General features: G+C 45.1%; 1 protein-coding gene across 1 annotated transcript in view; it reads left to right on the top strand.

The window, feature by feature from the left end:
* veph1 (ventricular zone expressed PH domain-containing 1) overlaps positions 1 to 6,387 on the top strand; it is an 81,336-nt gene extending 74,949 nt beyond the window's left edge. The window contains exons 12-13 of the mRNA XM_063004919.1: positions 1,964 to 2,100; positions 5,483 to 6,387. Of these exons, the coding sequence (XP_062860989.1) occupies positions 1,964 to 2,100; positions 5,483 to 5,719 (374 nt within the window). The 3' untranslated portion in view covers positions 5,720 to 6,387. The remainder of the gene's footprint in view (positions 1 to 1,963; positions 2,101 to 5,482) is intronic.
* Positions 6,388 to 12,953: the final 6,566 nt, after the last annotated feature.

The following is a 12,953-nucleotide window of genomic DNA, read 5'->3' on the forward strand; positions in this document are numbered from 1 at the left end:
TGTATGTGGACACTTCTTTTCAAATACTGGTTTCAAGTTTGTCAGCCACAACCATCGTACGTTCTACATTTACATTTGTGACATTTAGCAGATGCTTTTGTCAGTTTGAGCAATTGAGGGCCTTGCACAGGGGCCCAAGAGTGGCAACTTGGTGGAAGTGGTGCTTGAACTGGCAACCCCTTTGATCACTAGTCCATTAACTAGTCCTATACATTAACCACTGAGCTACTACTGTTGGATTTCTAACATGTAAAAAATCGATTATAACATGTTATTATGCTTCCGATGTTTTGGGCAACGGTTTGGGGAAGGTCTTTTCACAAAGCGACATCCATACACTCACCGCTGGGGGGTCCTGGAGCCTGGAGGGCAGACAAAGACACACACACACACACACATACACACCTATAGGGCAATTCAGTGTCTCCAATTAACCTGACTGCATGTTTTTGGACTGTGGGAGGAAACCCACGCAGAGGGAGAGAACATGCAAACTCTGCACAGAAAGGACTCGGACCGCCCCGCCTGGGGATCGAACCCAGGACCTTCTTGTTGTGAGGCGGCAGTGCTACCCACCGAGCCACCGTGCCGCCCAACATCCATACAGGCTTTCGTTTAATAGGTCTGGTGTTGAGATAATCCAGTTCCGTAAACGCCTACACGCGGTCAGTGCACATCATCAAACCGTCCAGTGCAGTGAAATGACATCAGCATGCTGTTTTTAAGGGTTTTTTCCTTCTGATATCTTTTTTTGTTCCAGGAACGCCTACTATAGTATTAGCAAGGGGCCAGGACTGGTAGCCTGTAGCATAGTGGCAGCAGATAAAGTAATGTTCCAATGTTCTGTACTCGAACCCAGCGGGGATCCTGGCAGCAGCAGCAGCAGGTTCAGGGTTTGGTAACCATCAAAGATCGCTCTTACTTAATCGTAAGCAGGGATATCAAAAAGCGTCGGATTCTCATCTGCTCCCCTCATCGCTGCACACAATGGGCCGCTTTGTGCCGTCCTGGAGGAGCCTTAACCCCGCTTCCTGTTTTACTGGAATTGGCGGACTGGTTTGTCGCTTCGTGGTTCAGACGGACCCGACGCGGACGGTAAGGAGACACCGTGGACGGAGCGTCGGCCACCTCGCTCTGTTTTCCTGGTCACGGTTTCTGCCTATTAAAGATTTTATACACAGTGATGTGGTAAAGTTATCGACCACTTCCTGTTGTAACGATTCGGGGTGTTTTGTCACACTAAATAACGTCCGTACATTAAAAATATAGACTTACACAATGGGCACCCCTTAAGCAGAGAGGGTTAAGGACCTCGCTCAAGGGCCCAACAGTGGCTGCAGGGCAGAGCTGGCTGGGAATCGAACTCTCAACCTTTTAGTTGATAACCTAGTGGGTAGAGCTTTGGGCTATCACTGTTTCTTAGATACGAGTATCTCTGATTAACCTTGACTGTACGTCTTTGGACTGTCGGAGGAAACCGGAGCACCCGGAGGAAACCCACACAGACATGGGGAGAACATGCAAACTCCACACAGAAAGGACCCGGACCGCTCCACCTAAGGATGAAACCCAGGACCTTCTTGCTGCGAGGCGACAGTGCTACCCGTTTCAATACTTTAATTGGAAACTAGGGGCCAACTGATCAACAGTCAAGTACTTTGACCGCCGGTGGCTCTGTGGATAGCACTGTCGCCTCACAGCAAGACAGGCCCGGGTTCGATTCTGTGTAGAGTTTGCATGTTCTCTCTGTGTCTGTGTGGATGTGTGGCTTTCCTATGGGAGCTCCGGTTTCCTCCCTCAGTCCATGACTGTGTTTGACTTGATTTGATGAACTTAAAACCCCTAAAAACCCTCATGTTAGTATGAAGGGCTGCTGATACACCCTCCACGTAAGACCTCAGAACGCCAGATGTACCACCAGGATTTTGCCGCGCTGTAATGCTGCCATTCCTCGTCTTTCCAGTTGTGAATCAGGACGGCCAGCCGCTCATCGAGGGCCTGCTGAAGGAGAAACAAGTGCGCTGGAGGTTCATCAAGCGCTGGAAAACACGGTACTTCACCCTGGCTGGTAACCAACTCCTCTTCAGGAAGGGCAAATCAGTAGGTGTCTAAACCTCATTCATTAAAGATGAAAATGTGGCATGGCCACCATATCTGCACCATATGACCGGACTATGTGTTGGTGGGATCTTCATACGCTGTGTAGGGACCCTGATTGGCGGAAGAGACGCCTGTGCAGAATGCAGGGCTGTACACATGTCGGAATAGGCGTGGGCACGACGTGCTCTTCTCGGATGCAATCTGGTATCTCTCAGCAGCGGAAGACAAATTGACTGTGCTAAATCGGGAGAAAATTCATTTAAAAAATAAAAATTAAAGATGAAAAGGTATAAGATGATCGGGCGTCGCTCCGGATCCTCCTCCGCATCTTCCTCCGCATCCCGCCCTCCCTCGACCCGCCCGCCTCGAGTCGTTTGTTTTCACGCTCCGCTCGCTCCTTTTAACTGAATCGTGATGAAACAGCGAGTCAAACAATGAAAAAGCTCTCGTCCCATGATAAGGTCTAACCTGCCCTCGGAGGATTCGCTCAGGCTGGATCTAATAACAAAAGGGCCCAGTACGGAACCTTGGGTTACACCCAGAGCCCGGAGCCCAGGCACGATTGCTGCAATCCGTGACTCATTACTGTTCATACATAAAGACCCAAATCCAGAAATCAACATTCTGAGAGGAATAAACATGAGGGAGAAGAGAAAACATCCTGACAGCGCCGTTCGGTTCAGCGCTCCTCCGTGTGCCACAGTTGGTGGGGGCTTGGACCTAAAGGCATGGTTGTGCAAAAAGAGGTTTTAGAGGAACACCGTGTAGGAAAAACAAGCAGAGATCAGGGCGTCAAAACTGTAAAGGAAGCCAAACAGTCCTGACAGTCAGATCTGTTTCATAGAGGAAATGAGGAAGATTAAAAATAGTTGCAGGTTAAACGTGAACTGTTTGTCTCTCGCTGCTGACTTGGATTTTTCATTTGTTTATTTAAATAGAAAAACTTTCACACTCAATTTCTTTCTAAGAAAAATGTCTGCAATTTTTGCAACTCTTCTTATTCTGTGAGGGTCAAAATATACCTACAGCAACCTGGTATACAGCGGTACCTTGAAACTGGACGTCAGTTGGTTCTGGGAGTGGCGTCGAGTTTTAAAGACGTTGAGTTCCAAGGTATTTTTCCCCATAAGGATGTTTGGGGAACCTGTTAATGCGTCCATGGTCCCGTGGAGCTGCAGATATTTTAGTCTCATGTAAAATAATGAGGTTGTTTTTGACACTTAAACACTGAAAATAACACAAATATAATATAAACACACTGAAATACAATTACTAACAGTTATACATCAATAGAAATACAATAAAAGCTGCACTTTAGTTTTACTTCTTTATTGTTGATCTTGAAATACCGTATTCCGTTCAGTACCGGTGCATTCACTGCGCCGCTGTGCTGTTGTTTTTTTATGGAGTTTTTTTGCCACGTTGGACTCACGCGGTGCTCAAAGTGCAAAACGCTTCTCATGTGAATGCACCCTAACGCTTACCACTTTGTTTACATCGCTCACCCCTATGTTTTGCTAGGCAGCACGGCGTACACGAGCCAAACAAGTTCACGCATGCACGTCGAGTTTGAAGGGACAAATTTCTCAACCAAGGGCGTCGGGTTTCAAAGATTTTAAGTTTAGGGGACGTCAAGTTACGAGGTACCAGGTTTAACGTCAGAATAAACTAAAAACATGAAGCCAAAATTATGCAGATTTGACTGATGTAGTAAGAATTTGCTGTAGGTTTGCTGTATGTTGTGCAGTTGCATAGATTTACATATAATGTTTGTTCAAATTGATTTTGGATGTTATGCTAGTTTGAGACTTCAAGGAGTTTAGGGCGCCTAGGTGGTGCAGAGGCACACTAGCACAACAGCGCTGAGATTCTGAGCTCCCGGGTTCAAATCTCGGTCGCCTGGGCGCCCCCTAGAAAGCACAATTGGCTAATGCCTGCAGCAGACAAAATTGCGTCCAGTATGCTACCTTGGTTGCTGGGTGGGAAAGACTGGTTATTAATGCTGTGTAAGAACCTTGGTTGCCAGGGTGCCTTTACAGAAAGTGGAGGAGCGCAGAGATCGGGGTGTGGCTCTCCGTATGCGAACCCAACCTTACATGCCCTGCAGTATGGGACAATAGGAAGGGATTGGTGGACTGAGCACACATCGGATGGAGTGTGTGTCAGGCAAAAATACACCCTTAGCAGTGCTACCGGCCTGGTCGAGTGCCCACCAGACAACCTCTGGGTGTAATAGATGGGTATCACCTCCCGGCTGTCTGGTAAGTAATAGAGGTGCTCATAAGGCATAGTGTGATATTCTATACTGGGAAGAAGTGTCCAGGGTCTTCATATGTGATAAAGAGCGTGATGCCAGACTCGTGCCCTTCTTACCCACCATGGGGATGGTGCAGTTGACATAGCAATGGCAGTGGGCAGTTAGAAATGGTTAGATTGTAAGACAATGCACAAAAATGTTGTTTATTGTTTCTCTAACAGTCAGTCTATTCGTATTCCAACAACCGAATGGCACATTATACAACCGACAGTCTAAAACTCTTTCTTAAACTGTGATTCCCAGAGCTCAGCAGCAGGCCGACCAAAAAAGGATAAAAAAGTGAGACGGGGGTCTGAGAATAGAAACAACTGCGAAAAATAAAATAAAAAAGGACCCAGAACAATAATTCAAACCATGATAAACCACAAATTCCCAAGTCGCTGTTCCGCAGTCTTTCAAGGTTCTTAAGAACCCTTGGATGTTGAACTGCATTGTTGATTGTGCCAGGATTTTGCTCTGCAATAGTTTCCCCTCCATGTTCTGCTCCTCTTACTCATGATCGTCCAGTGATCTCTGAGAAACAATGTGTGCATTTACCAGCCCGGCACACGAGGGGATAACGCAGAACAGATCTCCCACCGAGTCTCTCCGAGAGGCCAGAACACTCCACAAAAACGGATTTGGGTTTCTCCTCTGAGACGTTACATGCTGAAAGGGTTAACTCGGGTTTCCAGGTCTGGCAGATACGCATCTATTTGGAAATCAGCCAGATACGATATATGGTGATATACATGCTATTTTAGACAGGGTACGTGGGTACGTTTACATTTACGGCAATGAAGGGTCCAACAGGGAGGTGATATACACTGATCAGCCATAACATTAAAACCACCTCCTTGTTTCTACACTCACTGTCCATTTTATCAGCTCCACTTACCATATAGAAGCACTTTGTATACCTGCTCGTTTAGGTCATGTGGCAGCAACACAGTACATAAAATTATATAAACATGGATCAGGAGCTCCAGTTCATGTTATTACTACTGTAAAATCCACAGACAGTAATTAAACACCACGGTCAGTACCAGTACCAGTAATCTCCACCTCGTTTCTCTCCTGACCCAGAACGACGAGCCGGACGCCACGACCATCGAGCTGAGCAAAGTGCAGAGCGTGAAGGCGGTGGCGAGAAAGAAGCGAGAGCGCGGCCTGCCCCGAGCCTTCGAGATCTTCACCGAGAGCAAGACGTACGTCCTGAAGGCGCCGGATGAGAAGCACGCCGAGGAATGGCTTCAGTACATCAGCGTGGCCGTGGCTCAGGCCAGAGAGAGGGAGAACCGTGAGGCTACGACCTACCTGTGAGAGACGCCATCGCAGCAAGACGTCATGCTCGGGTGTCGTGATGACCACGTCTGACTGAGCTTAGTTCAGATGCTTGAAATGGAGAAGCACAGGCTGTTTCTTACACTGGCTTCAGATCCATGAAGGAAAGGTTGCTCTACACCGCCTGATGATTTACCTGAATAATGATTAAAAACACCAGTTTTACTGAGACGCTCTCCAGAACCGATGTGAAGAAAGATCTTCTATAGCACTTATGCATATCTGGTTGGAAGTCCAGAAAAGCAAGTATTCACTTCAACAGAACATTCATTCATTCATTCATTGTCTGTTTTACCACCGCTTTATCCTGGTTCCGGTGGGTCATATTCACTAGGCGAAAGGCAGGAAACACCCCTGACAGGTCGCCAGTCCATCACAGGACAAACACATACCTAGGGGGACTTTAGTATCTCCAGTTAACTTGACTGCATGTCTTTGGACTGTGTGAGGAAACATGCAAACTCCATACAGAAAGGACCTGGACTGCTACACCTGGGAATCGAACCCAGGACCTTCTTGCTGTGAGGTCTAATAGAACAACGTTCCAACATTGAGTTTTATTTACCACCTGTAGTAAGGTGTTTAAATTAAGTTCATTTTACAGTCTTTATTTTAATATGACAAGTAAAATTCATGCAAGTACAAAGCAGTGACAGCTGACTTTATTATTTTATCAATAACATCCTGTAAGTTGTATTATTTACACGATTTAATACATTTAACGCTTTTTATTAATACACTGGTGCTTTGTTGTTTCACTATATTGAGGCATTGTAATAAGATGCTTGAAACTTGACGCCCTTCATGTAGAAATTTGTCCCCTTAAACTCGACGTGTGTGCGACCGCCGCTTTGTTCAGCGCTCGGCTTGAGCAGTAAAACCTGATCAGCGTGTGAATCTGAGCTGAACCTGCATCAGTGTGGAATAAGCGTCAGATCCAGGGTTACAGCTCCACATGTATCTGTGTTTATCTGGATTCTCCTCCCTGTTTCACTTTTAAACTTGTGTTACAGCTCCAGCTTCTGAGAAATGGTGAGAATCAGAATCAGCTTCTCCCAGAGTCTAAAACGCTTCTGGTTGAAAATAAAGCTTAACGTGGTTTAATGTAGTAAAAGTAGGAGACAGGAGCACTAAACTTCTCTTCATTATTACTGCTCATAAGTTCCTCCACTAATCACATTCCTCACTCGCTGTTTTACTACAATAAGTCACGCTAAGCAAAAGCGATTTTGTCACTTCTTGTGTGAATGCGCCGGTGCTGAAGGGAGTATTCCAACATCGAGCATCTCCACCATTAAGAAGCGTCAGGAAACAATAAAGAAGTAAAACTAAAGTGCAGCTTTTATTGTATTTTTATTGATGTGTAACTGTTTGTAATTGTATTTCAGTGTGTTTATATTATATTTGTGTTATTTTCAGTGTTTAAGTGTCAAAAACAACCTCATTATTTTACATGAGACTAAAATATCTGCAGCTCCACGGGACCATGGACGCATTAACAGGTTTCACAACCATCCTTATGGGGGAAAATACCTCGAAACTCAACGTGTTTAAGACTTGACGCCACTCCCAGAACCGACTGACGTCCAGTTTCAAGGTACCGCTGTGATGTATATTTACATTATTTATTAGCACTACTGCATTATAATAATTCTTTGTGTATTTTTCTGTATGAGATGAATCAGTATGATCAGTAGTATTAATCCCAGTCTGAACCCCGAACCACAGATAACAATCCAGGCACATGGAAGTACTTTGTGTGGGGGGTCGTCGGGGTCGTCGGCTCTGTGCTCCGGTGGTCATCGTGAGGCCGGTTTTATTTCCCTCTCTATCGCGTCTGTTCATCATCAGCGTGTAGGAAGCTTAGCGGCGGAGACAGAGATTTTTGTGGTGTCAGGATTTGGAGGTTTATTCTGGCTCACGGTCAGCAACGACGCTGCATAAATCAACGTCCAGAACCGAAACTGGGTTCAAGTTCACAATCACTAGTGGTCTGAGACTCTTGGCACACGCTGCAGGCGTCGTCATTGTACAGTTTACACTGAATGACGAGCGACGTGGCCGTAGCATGGATTAAACATAGGGAAAAGAGGGGGGTACCGAAAATCTACCGAAAGGGGTGTGTGTGTGTGTGTGTGTGGGGGGGGGGGGGTAGTTTCCTGGCATCCTAAAACATTCCTGCCATGCCAACAACTGATGGGAACACTGACGGATCCTAACAGCATATTTATTAATATTTACATCTGTATTTCTGCATATACATCATACACCGATCAGCCATAACATTAAAACCACCTCCGTCCATTTTATCAGCTCCACTTACCATATAGAGGCACTTTGTAGTTCTACAATTACTGACTGTAGTTAGTAGTGGGTATTATTTAGGTGGTGGATGATTCTCAGCACTGCAGTGACGCTGACATGGTGGTGGTGTGTTAGTGTGTGTTGTGCTGGTATGAGCGGATCAGACACCTCACTGTCACTGCTGGACTCAGAGTAGTCCACCAACCAAAAACATCCAGCCAACAGCGCCCCATGTGCAGCGTCCTGTGACCGCTGATGAAGGTCTAGAAGATGACCGACTCAAACAGCAGCAATAGATGAGCGATCGTCTCTGACTTTACATCTACAAGGTGGACCAACCAGGTAGGAGTGTCTAATAGAGTGGACAGTGAGTGGACACGGTATTTAAAAACTCCAGCAGCGCTGCTGTGTCTGATCCACTCATATCAGCACAACACACACTAACACACCACCACCATGTCAGTGTCACTGCAGTGCTGAGAATCATCCACCACCTAAATAATACCTGCTCTGTGGAGGTCCTGTGGGGGTCCTGACCATTGAAGAACAGCATGAAAGCAGGTTAAAAAAGTATGTAGAGAAACAGATGGACTACAGTCAGTAATTGTAGAACTACAAAGTGCTGGCTGATGAGTGTATATCTGTTCACGCTGTGAGTTACAGACTGCAGAATAATACAGAATTAAAATAAATTGCACTTGTGTGTCATGATTTGTTTCTGGTTGCTCCAGCTATCTCAGACAGCCTTCAGAGCTCGAGTTCTGCGTCCAGAGTCTATACGGGCAATTAGAGAACAATTTAGCTGTCCGGACTTGGACCTGTGTGTGGACAGTTGCTTCCAAAACCTTTTCCACCGACACAGTATTAAACCTGCACTTATAATCAGTAATGGCACGTGTGTACAACAACAACAAGAACACAGTGGTTCTCAACCAGGGGGCCAAGAGGAGGGTCTAAAGCTCTCCATCTCATTTCCACCGACTCAACACAGTACCAACGTTACACCTTTATGTTCCTGAACTTTTGGAAAGACACGGCAGCTCCAAAAGAAACTCTAAAACGATTTCAGGCACATTGGGAAAATGAATATGTCTTCCAGAGGGAAGTGAGTATGTTTAAATTGTCAGAAAACTGCTGCCATGAGGGTGTGTAGTAACGTTCCTGTTTGGTTATTCACAGGTAAGCAAAATCGTAGACAATGATAGAAGGACGTGTTGTTTATATTTATCATGTAGGTCTATAAGTCACAAAGGTTGATGGACGGCGACTACAAAAGGTAAACCAAAGTATATTTGGCACCTTGAAACTCATCGTCAGTCGGTTCTGGCGTTGAGTTTCAAAGACGTTGAGTTTCAAGGTATTTTTCCCTATAAGGATGTTTGGGGAACCTGTTAATGCGTCCATGGTCCTGTAGAGCTGCAGATATTTTAGTGTCATGTAAAATAATGAGGATGTTTTTGACACTTAAACACTGAAAATAACACAAATATAATATAAACACACTGAAATACAATTACTAACAGTTACACATCAATAAAAATACAATAAAAGCTGCACTTTAGTTTTACTTCTTTATTGTTTCCTGACGCTTCTTAATGGTGGAGATGCTCGATGCTGGAATACCGTATTCCATTCAGCACATTCACATGAGAATGACTACACCCCTTCTGCGCCGCTGTGCCGTTATTTCCTATGAAGTGTGACGGCGGGTGCACAAAACTTACCGTGACTTATTGTAGTAAAACAGCGAGTGAGGAATGTGATTAGTGGAGGAACTTATGAGCAGTAATAATGAAGAGAAGTTTAGTGCTCCTGTCTCCTTCTTTTACTACATTAAACCACGTTAAGCTTTATTTTCAACCAGAAGCGTTTTAGACTCTGGGAGAAGCTGATTCTGATTCTCACCATTTCTCAGAAGCTGGAGCCGTAACACAAGTTTAAAAGTGAAACAGGGAGGAGAATCCAGATGAACACAGATACATGTGGAGCTGTAACCCTGGATCTGACGCTTATTCCACACTGATGCAGATTCAGCTCAGATTCACACGCTGATGATGTTTTATCGCTCAAGCTGAGCGCTGAACTAAGAGTTTAGGGGACGTCAAGTTACAAGTTATGACTGTACTTGGTCAGTCTGCCAAGGAAACAGTACCTTCCATTTGACCACAAACAAAAGGGCCTGGCATGAAGTTTACTAGATGTGACTGGAACTTGGTTCTATGGTCTACATTTTGCCTACAATCAATCCAGTCATTAGAAGTTCGTTATGTTTTATTTCTTCCTACTAGGAACCTTGGACTCAATAAAGTACCAGTAGATGATTAATGAAACACTGATTGAATCAGTTAAGAAGCTAAAACTGGGTAGGATGTTTCATCAGAATAATAATTTAATCATAATTCCAAATCCAAAATATACAAAAATATTTAATGATGAAAGAATGAAGCTCTTGCTGTGACCCTGTCAGACCACCGAGCGCTGATGTGGTGAGACGAAGACGAGAGTCAGAAACGTTTTGGTTTCCTGTTTACGTAACCTGTGTGAGGAATAAATAACCAGACGTCCACCGCGTCCTCCGCGCTGAGAAAACCAATGTTGAAATACTGAGAAGATGTAAAACATTAAAGGTCACGGTGTTAATGTGCGCCAGGCGATCGAATCCCGTACATCTGGTAAAAATCTGAAGCTAAACAAAAGGCCTGCTCTAATAATCGTAGGTTGAAGGTTAAAAAATTGCTAAAATAGGTTTGTGCGTAAAGAAAATGCCATTCGACCCAAATCTGCTGCTATTCATCATCTCGTTCTGCCGCTCGACCGCTTCGTCGGCTTTATTCTGGCCGGGGGAGCGACCCGTTCACCGAGGACGAGATTCTACGACTCCCAGCGACTGTCAGCACCATCGAACGACCTCGGCGAATCCGTTAGACTTCATTTGCAATTAAATTCCTCCAACCTTGGATCATGCGGTCGTGCCCTGCGGCAAATATAGTGGAACTCTGGAGCTAAATTAAATAAGTCGTACGGTAACTTAATACAGATGTTAATGAAAAGAAAGTGTAATGGGTTCCAGGGTTGTGTTCGACTGCCTTGAAAAATACACCTCAGGCATGCTGGTCCCACAGGCACAGTACAGAATTAATCAGGAGAAGGTGTTTGATTCCATCAATCGATTCTGACTGCTGTCGATCGTGTAGATAGAACCTCGTTCCTCCAGTTTGGGTCCTTCAGTGTTCCTGTAATTGTATCCATCCATCTTGTTGTTGGCCATCCTCTTCCTCTATAATTGCCTTTCAAAAATATCTGGTTCTTCTCACAAAGTGTCCAAAATATCAGAGCTCTAGTTTGGTTATCTGGGCTTCCAATGAGAAGTCGGGTTTGATTTGCCGCCCAAGGTTCTCCCAAAAGTTTCGCCAGCACCGAAGTTCAAAGGCGCCCGTGTTCCTCCTGCGCTGCCGTGTAACCGGAGGAGGAAATCGCTCGGAGAAGTGTGAGGGACGTGGTGTGAACAGGAAGGTCGGTGTCAGGTGTCGGTGGCGCTTCCAAACGGGCTTCCAGAGCACCAAGAGCACGTCAGCGAGGGGTGATGCGGTTTAAAAACAAGATTAAAATAGAAACGTTTGAGCGTGCAGGACAGATCCGCTAAAACAGCCTGTAGAGACACTTTCTCTAAACACATCAACACATTTCTATAGGAAGGTCACTTCCTCTTGTTCGTTATGTACACTAAAGTGCCAGAACTGGTATAACAGGGGACTGTAGCGGCTGCTGGTGACTCCATAATGGTACTGGGTTTGTTTAGCTGGCATTCCATGGGACCCCTGGTACGTCTACAAGAGTCTTAGACAGGTCAACGCTGTGTGTCTCCTTTCTGAGGACTTACACCCGTCCTACATTCATTCTGACGGGTTTGGCCTTTTCCAACAGCACAACGCGCAACGACACGTGTCTAGAGTCTGAAATTCTGGTTAGAAGACCACTCGTCTGAGTTTGGGGTTTTGGGGATTTGCCGTTTCCACCAAAGTCACCAGATTTTCATATACAGAGATCCTAAACTTCGGAATACGACAGAATTGTGGAGCGTTCTGCTGGACGTTTGGTGTTCTGTGGCTACAGGATATTTCCGTAAGCTCGTGAGGTCCACGCCCAGTCGCGTTCCCTGTGGGGGAACCTACCAAGTATTAGACTGGTGCACCAGCTCTTCTTGCACCTTTGTGTGTTTGCACACCAAGTCAATACATCGAATTATGATTCTAATTCTGATTCTACACACTTAAAAAACTACATGTGCGATGCCTTGGCACCAACTTCCTGGGGTGTTTTAGGTGGCATCAGGACCAACATGACCATTAAACCAGAATGAAGCAGTTAGTAAAAATGAATGATGTGCTCAAAAAGCATAATAAATAAACACAACACATTGTGTTGATGACAGGGCTGTGCCAGTCAAATGATGCATGGTTCAAGTAATGTACTGACCGTTATACTATCGGTCAGACTACAAACTGATCTCCAACCTAACAGTGGACAAAAATCTGTGATAAATTTAGAACACCAGGGGGCCAAGGCCTCCTAGGGGGCCTCAATGAGCCTAGATGGGGTCCTGTTGCATTTCATGGAGAGTAAATCAATAGATTGTTGGTATATGAGAATCTTGTGATGTCATATGTCTGTTTTAAACTACCTATAGCCTACGCTGGATTTCATTTGGCCACCACAACGGACAGCGACTGCAAAAGATTCTGATTCAGTTGTTGATGCAGATCCAGCTGAAGCAGACCCAGGCGAGGAAGCTCCTATTATCAGATCTGCAGAAATAAACCCACAACATCAAGCAACATCAGAAAATATCAATATTCAGTGAATTTCCTATGAGCAGGAACTTCATACCTTTTGTCATCCTTGCTAAAAG

This window comes from Trichomycterus rosablanca, chromosome 11 (genome assembly GCF_030014385.1).
Source record: "Trichomycterus rosablanca isolate fTriRos1 chromosome 11, fTriRos1.hap1, whole genome shotgun sequence".
In the NCBI taxonomy this organism is placed as follows: domain Eukaryota; kingdom Metazoa; phylum Chordata; class Actinopteri; order Siluriformes; family Trichomycteridae; genus Trichomycterus; species Trichomycterus rosablanca.